General features: G+C 47.0%; 1 protein-coding gene across 1 annotated transcript in view; it reads left to right on the plus strand.

Moving 5' to 3' along the window:
- LOC306850192 (protein unc-79 homolog) overlaps positions 1-12,738 on the plus strand; it is a gene marked incomplete at both ends in the record, with an annotated part of 67,580 nt that overhangs the window by 34,462 nt on the left and 20,380 nt on the right. Inside the window, 6 exon segments of the mRNA XM_079385688.1 lie at positions 502-681; positions 870-938; positions 2,150-2,439; positions 3,016-3,198; positions 6,623-6,788; positions 6,864-7,013. Coding sequence (XP_079241814.1) covers positions 502-681; positions 870-938; positions 2,150-2,439; positions 3,016-3,198; positions 6,623-6,788; positions 6,864-7,013 — 1,038 coding nt within the window.

Here is a 12,738-nt window from a genome sequence, read left to right on the forward strand (position 1 = left end):
ACCTTTGAATTAAGTTTATTTTTCTGAGCCCATTTGTTCTTTTTTTAATCATAAGTTCACTTCATTTTGATGTATTTCTTTTAAAACAAGACTTCTTATGTAATCTTGCGTCTCAAGTAAATGTATCTTGATTTAAGAATCTTATTTGAATTAAAGAACATTTGCACTGGAAAACAAGACAGAAATACTGAGAAGAACATCACTTTTGTTCAGTGTGATCAGAAGATACAGTAACAGTTATTTCTATATTTTTGTGGTTTTGAGCAGAGCTATTAAAGTAAAGTCATGGAGCTCTGTTAGACGATGTATTTTCAGACTGTTAATGCTAATAAAACTCATTGTGTTCTCCTGGACATTTACATTTAAAGAACATATTGGAATATTGTGTTCCCTTCAATTTATTCTTTGCATTTCTTCACTTGGTCTTAAATGTACCTTCATAAAACCTGCAGAAACCCTGAATAAACACCAAGCTGATCATGTCTTGATTTGCTCTGTAAGCGATCACGGCGGTGAGGACTAACGTGGCCAACCTGAGCGATGCGGCCATGTGGAAGATCAGACGCGCTCGCTTCGCCCGCAATCGGCAGAAGAGCGTCCGCTCGTTACGGGACAGCGTGAAGGGTCCGTCCGGGTCCAAACGCACTTTGTCCCTTCCGGAGACTCTGTGCAACAAACTGCGTGAGTGGCCTGAGCTTCTGTTGCTGTGCTCTTCTTCTATCACATGTCTGACACCTCAGAGTCCAGCTGGATTCATGAGAACATCCCACCAGGATCTGTCACACACTTGAGCTCAACAGTGAAATTATTGTTTTGCTCAAACTTTTGTCTCTGAATTCACCAAAGATGTCCTTCACTTTCTGTTTCAGCTCTAAGACTCATAAGACAAGAGCAGTCGGCACCCATACTGGGAAACATGCTAGAGAAAATCCTGTCAGGTGAAGCACACCATCGACAGTCACTCACGACTTAGTAACACAATGAAAATACTGTACATGTATAGTGGTGTTAGGACACACTGTTCGCTTCATCCTTTCAGCATGAGCTGGATATTAATCATCATTTCGTATATATAATTACATTCATCAGTACTTTAGTTGTGCTCAGAATCATCACTCCACCCCAGATCCACGTGTGGTCACCCAAACATCAGCTTAAAGGGGTCCTGTTATGCCTTTTCACAAAGTCTTGATGTTGGGGTGTGTTAGGAAAGGCTTTCATGCTTGATTGTTCAAAAAAATGCATTCTTTTTTGCATATTTTACATGATTGCAGCACCTTTAGTTCCTGTTTCAGTGAAGCCCCTCCTTCTGAAATGTGACCCTGGATCACAAAACCAGTCTTAAAGTGTCAATTTTTCAAAATTGAGATTTATGCATCATCTGAAGCTGAATAAATGATCTTTCCATTGATGTATGGTTTGTTATGATAGGACAATATTTGGCTGAGATGCAACTATTTGAAAATCTGGAATCTGAGGGAGCAAAAAAATCTAAATATTGAGAAAATCTCCTTTAAAGTTGTCCAAATGAAGTTCTTAGCAATGCATATTACTAATCAAAAATTAAGGTTTTATATATTTACGGTAGGAAATTTACAAAATATCTTTATGGAACATGATCTTTACTTAATATCCTAATGATTTTTGGCATAAAAGAAAAATGTATAATTTTGACCCATACAGTATATTGTTGGCTATTGTTGCAAATATATCCCAGCGACTTAAGACTGGTTTTGTGCTCCAGGGTAGAGGTCTTCACGGGTCCAAAAATTCATACCCGAACCCGAAGAGACCCGTAAATGTGCTGCACGGAACCGACCCGGACCCGTATTTTATTTAAAAGTGGGACCCGAACCCGTGCAGACCCGAGAAATGCCTTTAATGTACTACCCGGACCCGACGCAGACCCGACCATTACTCGAAAGTTGGACCCGAACATGGCTGGGAAGACACAGACCCGACACCCGATCACACAGCAAACTGCTATTAAGTCAATAAACAATTTTTATTGTCCTCCGTGAAGACCTCTACTCCAGGGTCACATATATGAAATGGATAAATATGAAAAAGCATAATAGGACCCCTTTAACAAACAATTGTACAGCATCTGTAGAGGAGACTAAAAGCGACACACCTTGTAAACGTGCAGGTGAGAGCTCTCCTCCAGAGGACGACTCCATCATTAGAGATCTGCTGCCGGAGGACGCGGGCATAGACCACCAGACCGTCCACCAGCTCATTATGGTGCTCATGAAGTTCATGGCCAAAGACAAAAGCAGTGCAGAGATGGACATCGCCAGCGCCAAAGCCTTCAACACGGTCAAGCGGCATCTCTACATCCTGCTGGGATATGATCAGCAGATGGGCTGCTTCATGATCACCCCTCAGAAGATGCGCTCCTCCACCTGCTTCAACGCCTTCATTGCAGGAATCTCTCGGGTGAGTCCAGCTCTGTGCGTTCACTATTCCCTGCATTAGGTCACTGATACAGCTCACTTGAAGGAGTGAATGAAAACGAGTGAGTGAATGCACCGGAATAACTGCCACTTTTGCATAGTTTGCTTGCTGTTTAATAATCATTTGAAACGGGCAGCTCCAGTAGGAGGGTTTATCTTGAACTCTGTCATGGAAATTATGTATAAACCCTAATTATACAATTTAAAAATCATTTTACAATGAATTTATACCTGTATTGCGTTGTACGCCGTGGAAGAGCACTTTGTAAAATGAATAGATTCAGCTGCGGGCCCCATCTTCTGGTGAGATGCGGGAATTCATTACAGTGCATTATGGGTATTCTCTAGCCGTTGAGTGCACATCGGTTGTACACTCGTTATTGCTGTGCATTGTGGGATTGAATGAGTGCACTCAATAATGCTCACTAATGTTTCGGACACCACTAAAAATGGCTGTCCCCTCAAAAAGTGCCCTATTTAAGGGTATAGGGGGCGATTTCGGACACAGCCTTTGTGAGGAGCGTGACTGTGTTCCTGACAGATTGCTTTGTGTCTTCAGGTGATGGACTATAACATAGGTCTGGGCAAACAGCTGCTGCCGCTGGTGGTGCAGGTGCTGAAGTACTGCACTTGTCCGCAGCTGAGGCCCAACTTCCAGGAGCCTCCGCGCTGCTCGCTCTGGGCCCTCAAACCTCACACCAGACAGATGTGGCTGAAGACCCTGCTCGTCATCCTCTACAAGGTATTCACCCTAACTGTGGCCAGGCTGCTGAGATATCTCTGTATATAGCTCTATATCTGTGGGATTTCTGTACATTCTTAACAGAGTTATATACATTATTATTATAGGCCTAAAACATACTAAGAAATCAAAATGACTCATTTCAAACAATATATGAAACTTGTTCTGCACATTTTCTGTATTCATTGCCATGCAAAACTCTGCCCCACAAAGTTATGGGCTTAATATTTGGGTTAGTAGTAGTTTATTTATCCCAAATGTAGCTTTTTGTGAATAGATATATTTATTGGGAATTTGAAATGTGCAAGTGCAATAGAAGCATTAACAAATTCCCTTTTTCTGAAATAACAATGAACAAAAACAGAAAAAAGGAAAACAACAGAAACTCAAGCTATCAAAATCCCACATGCAGCTTTGTAAACCGAATGGGAATTTTCAGTATAAATAAACAGACTGACCACTTTTAATTTTAAGGCTGCAGTCTGTAACTTTTATGTGTTCAAAATTCACTAAATTTATATTATAAGCAAATATACCATGAATCCATTTTTCAAACCTTGTTCTTGGCTTATTCTGAATCACTACGGTACACCTATAATAAGTGTTTATATTCAGACTATTTTAGACTGGTTCGGGTAGGTAGTCAAGTCACTATTATTTGTATAGCGTTTTTAACAATGCAAATTGTGTCAAAGCAGCTTTACATCAGCTTCATATAAAGCTGGATGGCTTTATATCAGCTTTACAGTATATAGACAGGGAAATAGTTTGTCATAAATAGTGTCATTCTCCTCTGGCCAGACAAAATCAGCAGTTTAAATCTAGTCTGAAGCAAAATCAGATTGTGCAAAGGACTCATCTGGTTCCTGTGGTCTTGTCCCGATGGCCGTCTTGGAGACAGGGTCTTCACTGGGGATCAGTCTCTGGGGCTCATCTAGGTGTCCTGCTGTAGAGGTCATCTCTAGGTGCTGATCCGCCATCTGATCTGGATACAGTCTGGATCTGGGTGGCTGCGGTGACCTCGGAATAAGAAAGAAACAGACTAATATTAGCATAGATGCCATTCTTCTAACAATGTAACAAGTACATCGGGTGTTTTGGGAAGTGTTCCCGGTTTCCGGTTGATCTAATTAATGCAGCCTAACAATCCTTTAACGGATTTGAATTATAGAAATGTGATAGTGTGTTATGTGTAAGCCAGGTTAAAGAGATGGGTCTTTAATCTAGATTTAAACTGACAGAGTGTGTCTGCTTCCAGAACAGTGTTAGGTAGATTGTTCCAGAGTTTGGGCGCTAAATAGGAAAAGGATCTGCCCCCCGCAGTTGATTTTGATATTCTAGGTATTATCAAATGGCCAGAGTTTTGAGATCGCAGCGGACGTGAAGGACTATAATGCGATAAGAGCTCGCTCAAATACTAAGGCACCAAACCATTCAGGGCTTTATAGGTAATTAGCAAGATCTTAAAATGTAGACAATGTTTAATAGGGAGCCAGTGCAGTGTTGACAGAACCGGGCTAATGTGGTCATACTTCCTGGTTCTAGTAAGAACTCTAGCTGCTGCATTTTGAACCAGCTGGAGTTTTATTAAATGTGCCGAACAACCACCCAATAAACTTTATAAAGCATTACATGAATTAATGTTTCTGCATTTGACATTGAGAGCATAGTTCGTAATTTAGATATATTTTTAAGATGGAAAAATGCAGTATTACAAATGCTAGAAACATGTTTTTCGAAAGAAAGATTGCTATCAAAACGTACACCTAGGTTTCTAGCTGATGACAAAGAATTTACAGAGCAACCATCAAGTATTAGACAGTGATCTAGGTTATTACATGCCAAAGTTTTTGGTCCAATAATTAACACCTCTGTTTTTTCAGAATTTAGCAGTAAGAAATTGCTAGTCATCCAGTTTTTGATATCAACTATACATTCTGTTAGTGTTTCAAATTGGTAAGTTTCATCGGGTCGCGAAGAAATATAGAGCTGGGTATCATCAGCATAACAGTGAAAGCTAGCACCATGTTTCCTAATGATATCTCCCAAGGGTAACATGTAAAGCATGAAAAGTAAGGGACCAAGTACTGAGCCTTGAGGTACCCCATACTGCACTTGTGATTGGTGTCTTCATTTATTGCCACAAATTGATGGCGGTCAAATAAGTACGATTTGAACCATGCCAGTGCACTTCCTCTAATGCCAACATAATTTTCTAGTCTATTTAAAAGAATGTTGTGGTTGATAGTGTCGAACGCAGTGCTAAGATCCAGTAGCACTAATAGAGCGATACAACCATGATCAGATGATAAAAGCAGGTCGTTTGTAACTCTAATGAGAGCAGTCTCAGTACTATGATATGGTCTAAAACCTGGCTGGAAATCCTCACATATATAATTTTTCTCTAAGAAGGAACATAGTTGTGATGATACCACCTTTTCTAATATCTTTTACAGAAAAGGGAGATTCGAGATCGGTCTGTAATGAATTAATTCTTTAGGGTCAAGTTCTGTTTTTTTAATTAGAGGCTTAATAACAGGTACCGCTGCAGAGTAGTACCTGTGTGATTCATCATAGACATAAACAGAGAGAAGTAGATCCGGCTACAATGTTCTTCCGCAAGACACATGCAGTTCTGTTTATTAACCGCTAGAGCGCCAAAAGTTACGGACTGCAGCTTTAAGAAATTAATTTAGGGATTTTATTAGTGAAAAGACGTCTTGAGACCACGGCCAGGTCAAAGCTATGAAAACAAAATCACAGTGTTACATTTTCATGGCAGGAGTCCATCAAATTTTCTTGCTCTGGGACCTGTACAATCCTAGTTATGCCACTCACTACACATTACGTGTGAATAAACCAAACATTAGAGTTCAATGTAATAGTTACTGGAAGAGAGATAAATCTATCATTGGAGCAGAATTTTTTTTCAGTGGATTTATTAGGACTAAAATATTTTTTACTGTGATGAATTACAGGTACTTGAATAAAGTGATTATTTTTGCTCTCTGTTCAGAGCCGCTCCTATAGACACACACGAGAACAACAGGACATCAAGTGAAGTCAGTATAATGCATATTTGTTTTGGTCACAACCAGGATCGATTTCCTCAAGGTCTAGAAAGTTCCTGGAAACTATATACGGAATGCCATCAAACAACTGTCCGTTGGTTTCTCTTCTACTTGAAAGCAAACAGTGATCTCCCCTGTGAAAAAGAAAACCAGTAGAAAGAACATGAATCTTATTTGTCTAAAAACATCTAAAAACACTGGTTCAGTGTTGCATCTTCAGTAGAAAAGTTGTGGTTTCATTTTTGTTCCACTCTGTTTTAACTCAGACAATCTTGGTGTAAGTAACTGTAGTCTTCTTGATCATAAATTCAGGGATCTTGGCATCTTCTTCACTGTGTGTTGCTGTGTTTCAGTATCCATACAGAGATATGGACATGAGTAAAGACGTGGTGCTCCATCTGATCCACATCACCATCAACACGCTGAATGCTCAGTACCACAGCTGCAGGTCGCACGTGTCTGCAGGCCCGCTGTACAGCGACAACTCCAACATCAGCCGCTACAGCGAGAAGGAGAAAGGTACAGATCGCACTCGGCATCACAGGAACGGTTAGTGACGTGCTGTAGCTTAACGGCCTGTGCTTCCCTGTGTAGAGGAGGACAGCGTATTTGACGAGTCGGACATCCACGATACTCCGACTGGAGCGAGCAGTAAGGAGTCGCAGACCTTCTTCGCCCGTCTGAAGAGGATCGGCGGCAGCAAGTCTGTCAAGTACCAGCCTGTGGAGCTCAACGCTCAGAGAAGTGCGTGCGTGTATTGACAACAAATAATATCTCAAGATTTTCTGGGATTCTATCAATAATAATTAGACAATATTTTGCTGAGTGTTATTGTGCTGGTATCTTAAACTGACTTCTTAAGTTTCTCATATTCTTCATATTCTGTGTGATGGTCAGTTCACACTGATAGAAATGAATCCTTTTCAATAAGTTTAAATAGATTTTTACCTTTAATGGGCATTTTTACCTTTATAAAAGTATATTTTCTAAAAGTGTGCATGATCTTTTATGTCAAATTCTTACGTTTAATCAGTGAATTAGAAAAATAAGACAAGACATTTGCTGTTAGCACCAAACAAATGAAATCAGTATCAACAAAATTCATCTTTGCAATGCAGAAGAAACACAGAAGCTGCGTCTGAAGTGGGGTTTAGATGTGTTTACACACTGTTTAATGCAGGAAATTTATGTATTTAACCTGCAGTTACAAATGCATAAATTATGTTTTTATGTATTAAACATAAAACACTGATATTTGAAATTATTTAAATAATAAAAAGATACTTAAAATGGTAGATTAAAACCGCCAGTATGTGGCAGCAAGTCACTGTTAATAAGTGAGTCATTGCGATTGAACCGAATCATTTAAACGGTTGATTCATTCAGGAACGAAACACCGTCATGTTGCTCAAAGACTCTAAACAGTGCTGTGGCTGTTTGGAATTATTTTTGTTGGAGAAATAGAGCAAAAACAGGCAATATGATGTCTAAAACGCAAGTCTCTTAATTAACTTCTTGTTTATTGAACTGTTGAAAAAAAAAAAAAAAATCAATATCACATTTGTAATCATGGTAATTTTTGGAGAAGAAAACGGCAATCTTTGTGTGAAATTGATTAACTAGCCTATATGAAGTGTTATAAATATGTACATTTTCTGCCCCCATGTCTTGAATCAATCAATCAATAATAATAATTTTATTCCGGCCCTCACAGACAAATTTTCTCAAAATAAATAAAAATACATAGTTACTGAAAAAGGTGTAGGCAGAAGCCTTGCTTATTATGCCTACTGTAACGGGGTGAAGGATCACACGACAAGATAGAGTCAGTGAAACAAGTCCCCGGAGGGTGGCTTTATTTACAGGACGTGCTGGTGCAAAGTGACGTGCTCCGTGCGGTGCTTTTCCGTGTCTCCTTGTGTGGTCCCCAAGCGTGATCCCTTGTGGTGATGCTCTCGTGGTTGGGCAGGCCGGTCACACGCTGCTTTCTGGGAAAGAGAAGATAGCAAGGCATTAGTTGTGGAGCCGTCAGGAGATCTCTCCCCGTAGTGTGTCTCACAGCGGCTTTTGAGGCCGGAGGTTAATTGATCTCAGGTGTGGCCGGCCTGCCGGTGATGGTGCACAGGTGTTTCTCTTTCGTTTCCAGGGCGACGCTGACGAGCGCTCGGGACACGCGTCACACTCCCCCCCCCCCCTAAGCGTTGTCCTGGTCCTGCGAGACAAAGGGGAGATTAGGGGTGGATGGGAGGTGAACCCTGGCAGACCTGCGAAAGCTGCCCAGACCCGGGAGAGTCCGTCCGCGTTGGCGTTGGCCGACCCCGCCCGATGTCGTACGACGAAGTGGAAGTCCTGGAGCGCCAGGAACCATCGAGTCACTCTTGCGTTGGTATCCTTAGCTCGTGCCATCCACTGTAGGGGAGCGTGGTCAGTGATGAGGGTGAATTTGCGTCCGAGGAGATAGTACCTGAGCTCCAGGACCGCCCACTTGACGGCCAACGCTTCCCGTTCGACTGTGGCGTAGCGACGCTCTGCTGGGGTCAGCTTTCGACTGATGTAGACCACCGGATGTTCCTCACCGTCCACTACTTGGGAGAGGACCGCTCCCAATCCGGTGTCAGATGCATCGGTCTGTAGGAGGAAGGGACAGCCGAAATCCGGGGCCCGTAATACGGGCTCTGAGGTGAGCGCTGTTTTTATCTGTTGAAACGCCTGGGCCACCTCGGGGCTCCATGAGACCTTTTCCGGCTGTCCCTTCCGGGTCAGGTCTGTCAGGGGGGCCGCTAAGGAGGAGAAGTTAGGGATAAAACAGCGATAATATCCCGCCAACCCCAAAAAAGCCCGTACCTGAGTCTTGGTGGTGGGTCGCGGAGCTGAGGGGATGGCCGTCACTTTCTTTTCCTGAGGTCTGACCAAGCCCCGACCCACCTGGAAGCCCAGGTACTTGGCTTCGCACAGGGCAAGATGGCACTTCCGGGGGTTGGCGGTCAGTCCAGCCCGTCGTAGCTCCGTTAGCACCCTCCGTAGGCGCTCCAGATGTTCCTCCCAGCTCTCTGAGTGGATGACAACGTCGTCTATATAGGCAGCAGCATAGGTCTGGTGGGGCCGCAGCAGGATGTCCATCAGGCGTTGGAAGGTCGCTGGGGCCCCGTGAAGGCCGAAGGGAAGAACCCGGTACTGCCAGTGGCCGCTAGGGGTCGAGAAGGCGGTTTTAGCTTTGGCGTCCTCTGTCAGTGGCACCTGCCAGTATCCCTTGGTGAGATCCAAAGTTGAAATATACCGGGCTCTCCCCAGACGTTCTATCAGCTCATCCACTCGAGGCATGGGGTAGCTGTCGAATTCGGAGACCTCATTCAGACGGCAGTAGTCGTTACAGAAACGGAGGGTGCCATCAGGCTTCGGTACCATGACGATGGGGCTGGACCATGGGCTGCGAGACGGTTCGATTACCCCTAACCTCAGCATCTCCTGTATACCTTCCTCGATGGCGTGTCGCCGAGCCTCCGGGACACGATAGGGCCGCTGCTTGACAACGATTCCTGCTGGTACTCTGACATCGTGCTGAATGACGTTGGTCCGTCCCGGCAGGGGGGAGAACACATCGGCGAACTGACTGACCAGACATTGTAGCTCCTTCTTCTGGGCCGCCGAGAGGTGGGGGTTGACGTCGACAACCACGGGGTCCGAGGTGGCAAGGGCAGCGACCTGGGCTCCAGTTCCCACCCAGCATTTCAAGAGGTTGACATGATATAGCTGGTCTTCCTTCCTGCGTCCGGGCTGGCGGACTCGATAGGTGACGGGTCCAATTCTCTCGGTCACCGTATAGGGCCCCTGCCACGAGGCCAAGAACTTGCAGGCGGACGTTGGGACCAGAACCATTACGTGGTCACCCGTCTGGAACTCCCGTGGCTGGGCGGCCCGGTTGTAATGGCGTTGTTGGGCTTGTTGAGCTTTTACGAGATGTTCCCGTACCAACGGCATCACTCTGTCGATCCTCTCCCTCATGTCTCGGACATGCTCGATAGTGGAACGGTGCGTGGCCGGTTGCTGCTCCCAGGCTTCCTTTGCCACATCCAAAAGACCCCTCGGTTGGCGGCCAAATAAGAGCTCGAAAGGCGTGAAGCCGGTGGAAGCCTGGGGTACTTACCGGATTCCAAAGAGCACATATGGCAGCATTTTGTCCCAGTCACGTTTGTCTTCGGCCGCTACGCGTCGGAGCATCCGCTTGAGCGTTTGGTTAAACCGTTCCACTAAGCCGTCGGTTTGGGGGTGATAGACAGAGGTCCTGATCTGTTTCACTTGGAGGAGGCGACAGAGGTCCGCCATTAGCCGGGACATGAACGGCGTGCCCTGGTCGGTCAGTATCTCCGCTGGGATGCCGACTCGGCTGCTGAGCAGGAACAGCTCCTGAGCAATGGCCTTGGATGTGGCCTTGCGGAGGGGAATGGCCTCGGGGTATCGGGTGACATAGTCGACTATCACCAGTATGTGTTCGTGCCCCCGACCGGACTTTGGCAGCGGCCCTATGAGATCCATCCCGATGCGCTCGAAGGGCACCTCGATGATGGGCAGCGGAATCAGCGGACTGGGGGGAGGTGTCCGTGGCGCGGTTCGTTGACAGGTCGGGCAGGCTTGACAAAATCTTTTCACATCGGCCTCCAGGCCCGGCCAGTGAAAACGATCCCGTATGCGCTGGGTGGTGTTTTGGGCTCCCAGATGTCCGGCCATCGGGTGTGTGTGTGCTAGTTCCAGCACCACTGCAGTCTTGGACCGCGGCACCACCAGCAGCTTTCTTTCCTCCCCCCTCCGCTGGGCGACACAGTACAGCAGGCCATTCTGAACCACAAAATGAGGGACTGGGCGGGGGCCCGGTTGCACCTCTTTTCCCTCGAGTACCCTCACTTGTGCCCAGCAGTGTTTTAGGCGGTCGTCCCCGAGCTGCTCTTTTGCGAACGCGCCCCCTCCCGTCACCTGCTGGAAGACATCAAAATAGAGATTAGAACTGTGGGAGGGGGACTCACCGTCTTTAGCGCTGTCCGTCGTTAGCAGCACGGGGCGGTCGCGGGCACTGCGTCTCCGTCTCTGATGGTGGCGGCTCCCGGCTGGCTGGGCGGCGGCTGCGAGGAGTTGGTCTAAGCCGGGCCAGTCCCTTCCCAGGAGGAGGGCACGGGCAGGTCCTTCACAATCCCCACTTCTACTGGCCAGCCCCCCTGGGCCGCAGAGATGTTCACTCGCCGGACGGGGACCTGACGTGTGTCTCCGTGAACACAGGTGATGGCTAGGGTAGCCTTTGACTCAGCCCGCGGGGGTAGGACGGAGGGCTGGACGAGGCTCACGGCGCTGCCAGAGTCGAGGAGGGCTAGGAACGGCCGTCCGTTCACCTTTACTTTGGTCCGTGGTGCCGCCCGGGGTGGTTCGCGGTGGACTGCGCAGCCGGCCAGCCAGGCCCTATTGGGTGACCGGGGGGCCTCGGTAGGCATGGGTTCATCCTGGGGCCCGGGAGCCGCCGGCCTGCTTACCGGTCGCATGGTGCCCTCCGGCGTGCGCCGCTCCTGGACCACCCTCAGAGGAAACGGTGGCACTCGCTCTCCAGCCTCTCGATGTTGGGTGGCCTCCGCCAACTCGATGGCCTCAACGAGCTCTTCAGTGGTGAGCGGATTCCTCATGCCAGCTGCCAGCCGGAGTGGGTGTGGGAGAGCCCTCAGCAGTTTATCGATGATGACCCGTTCGGCGACTTGGCGTGCGGTGGGACCCCCAGCAAGCAACCAGTGGTGGGACAGCCGCGTGAGATCGGCGGCTTGAGCGCGGGCGGGAAGCCGTGATTTATACTCCCAATCCTGGAAGAGCTGCGCCGCGCAGACTGGTGAGAGACCAACTCGGGCAAGGACTTCTCTCCGTAATTCGTCATAAGATTCACTCTGGTCCGGGGTCATCGCGAAATACGTGCGCTGCGCTTCTCCAGTCAAGAGAGGGGCTAAAATCCGCGCCCAGTCCTCTCGCGGCCAATCTTCCCGAACTGCGATGGCCTCAAACATCTGGAGGTAATTTTCCACGTCGTCATGGGCCGTCATCTTAGGCAGCAGCTGAGTGGCTTGTGCCCGGGGATCCGGCAGCGGCACTCGTTGGGCAGCGTCAGCGCGGAGGGCGAGGAGCTCCCGCTCGGTTTCGCCCTGGCGGGATGCCATGTGCTCCACAATTTGCTGTTGGCGGATGCTCACCTCGGTTAGATGTTTCAACAATTCTTCCATCATGGAGAGGCTGGGAGGAGTGGCCACCTAGAACAGAGGTAAGATGGTAAAAACCAAAAAGGTGAGAAGAAAAAAAAACAGAAAAAAAATCAAGAGTCAGTCTTTGCTCCGGCAGAAGTGCTTGTCGGTGATCCTTCACTGATCTGCTCGCATTCTCCACCAGTGTAACGGGGTGAAGGATCACACGACAAGATAGAGTCAGTGAAACAAGTCCCCGGAGGGTG

This window comes from Barbus barbus (assembly GCF_936440315.1).
Source record: "Barbus barbus genome assembly, chromosome: 30".
NCBI lineage: Eukaryota > Metazoa > Chordata > Actinopteri > Cypriniformes > Cyprinidae > Barbus > Barbus barbus.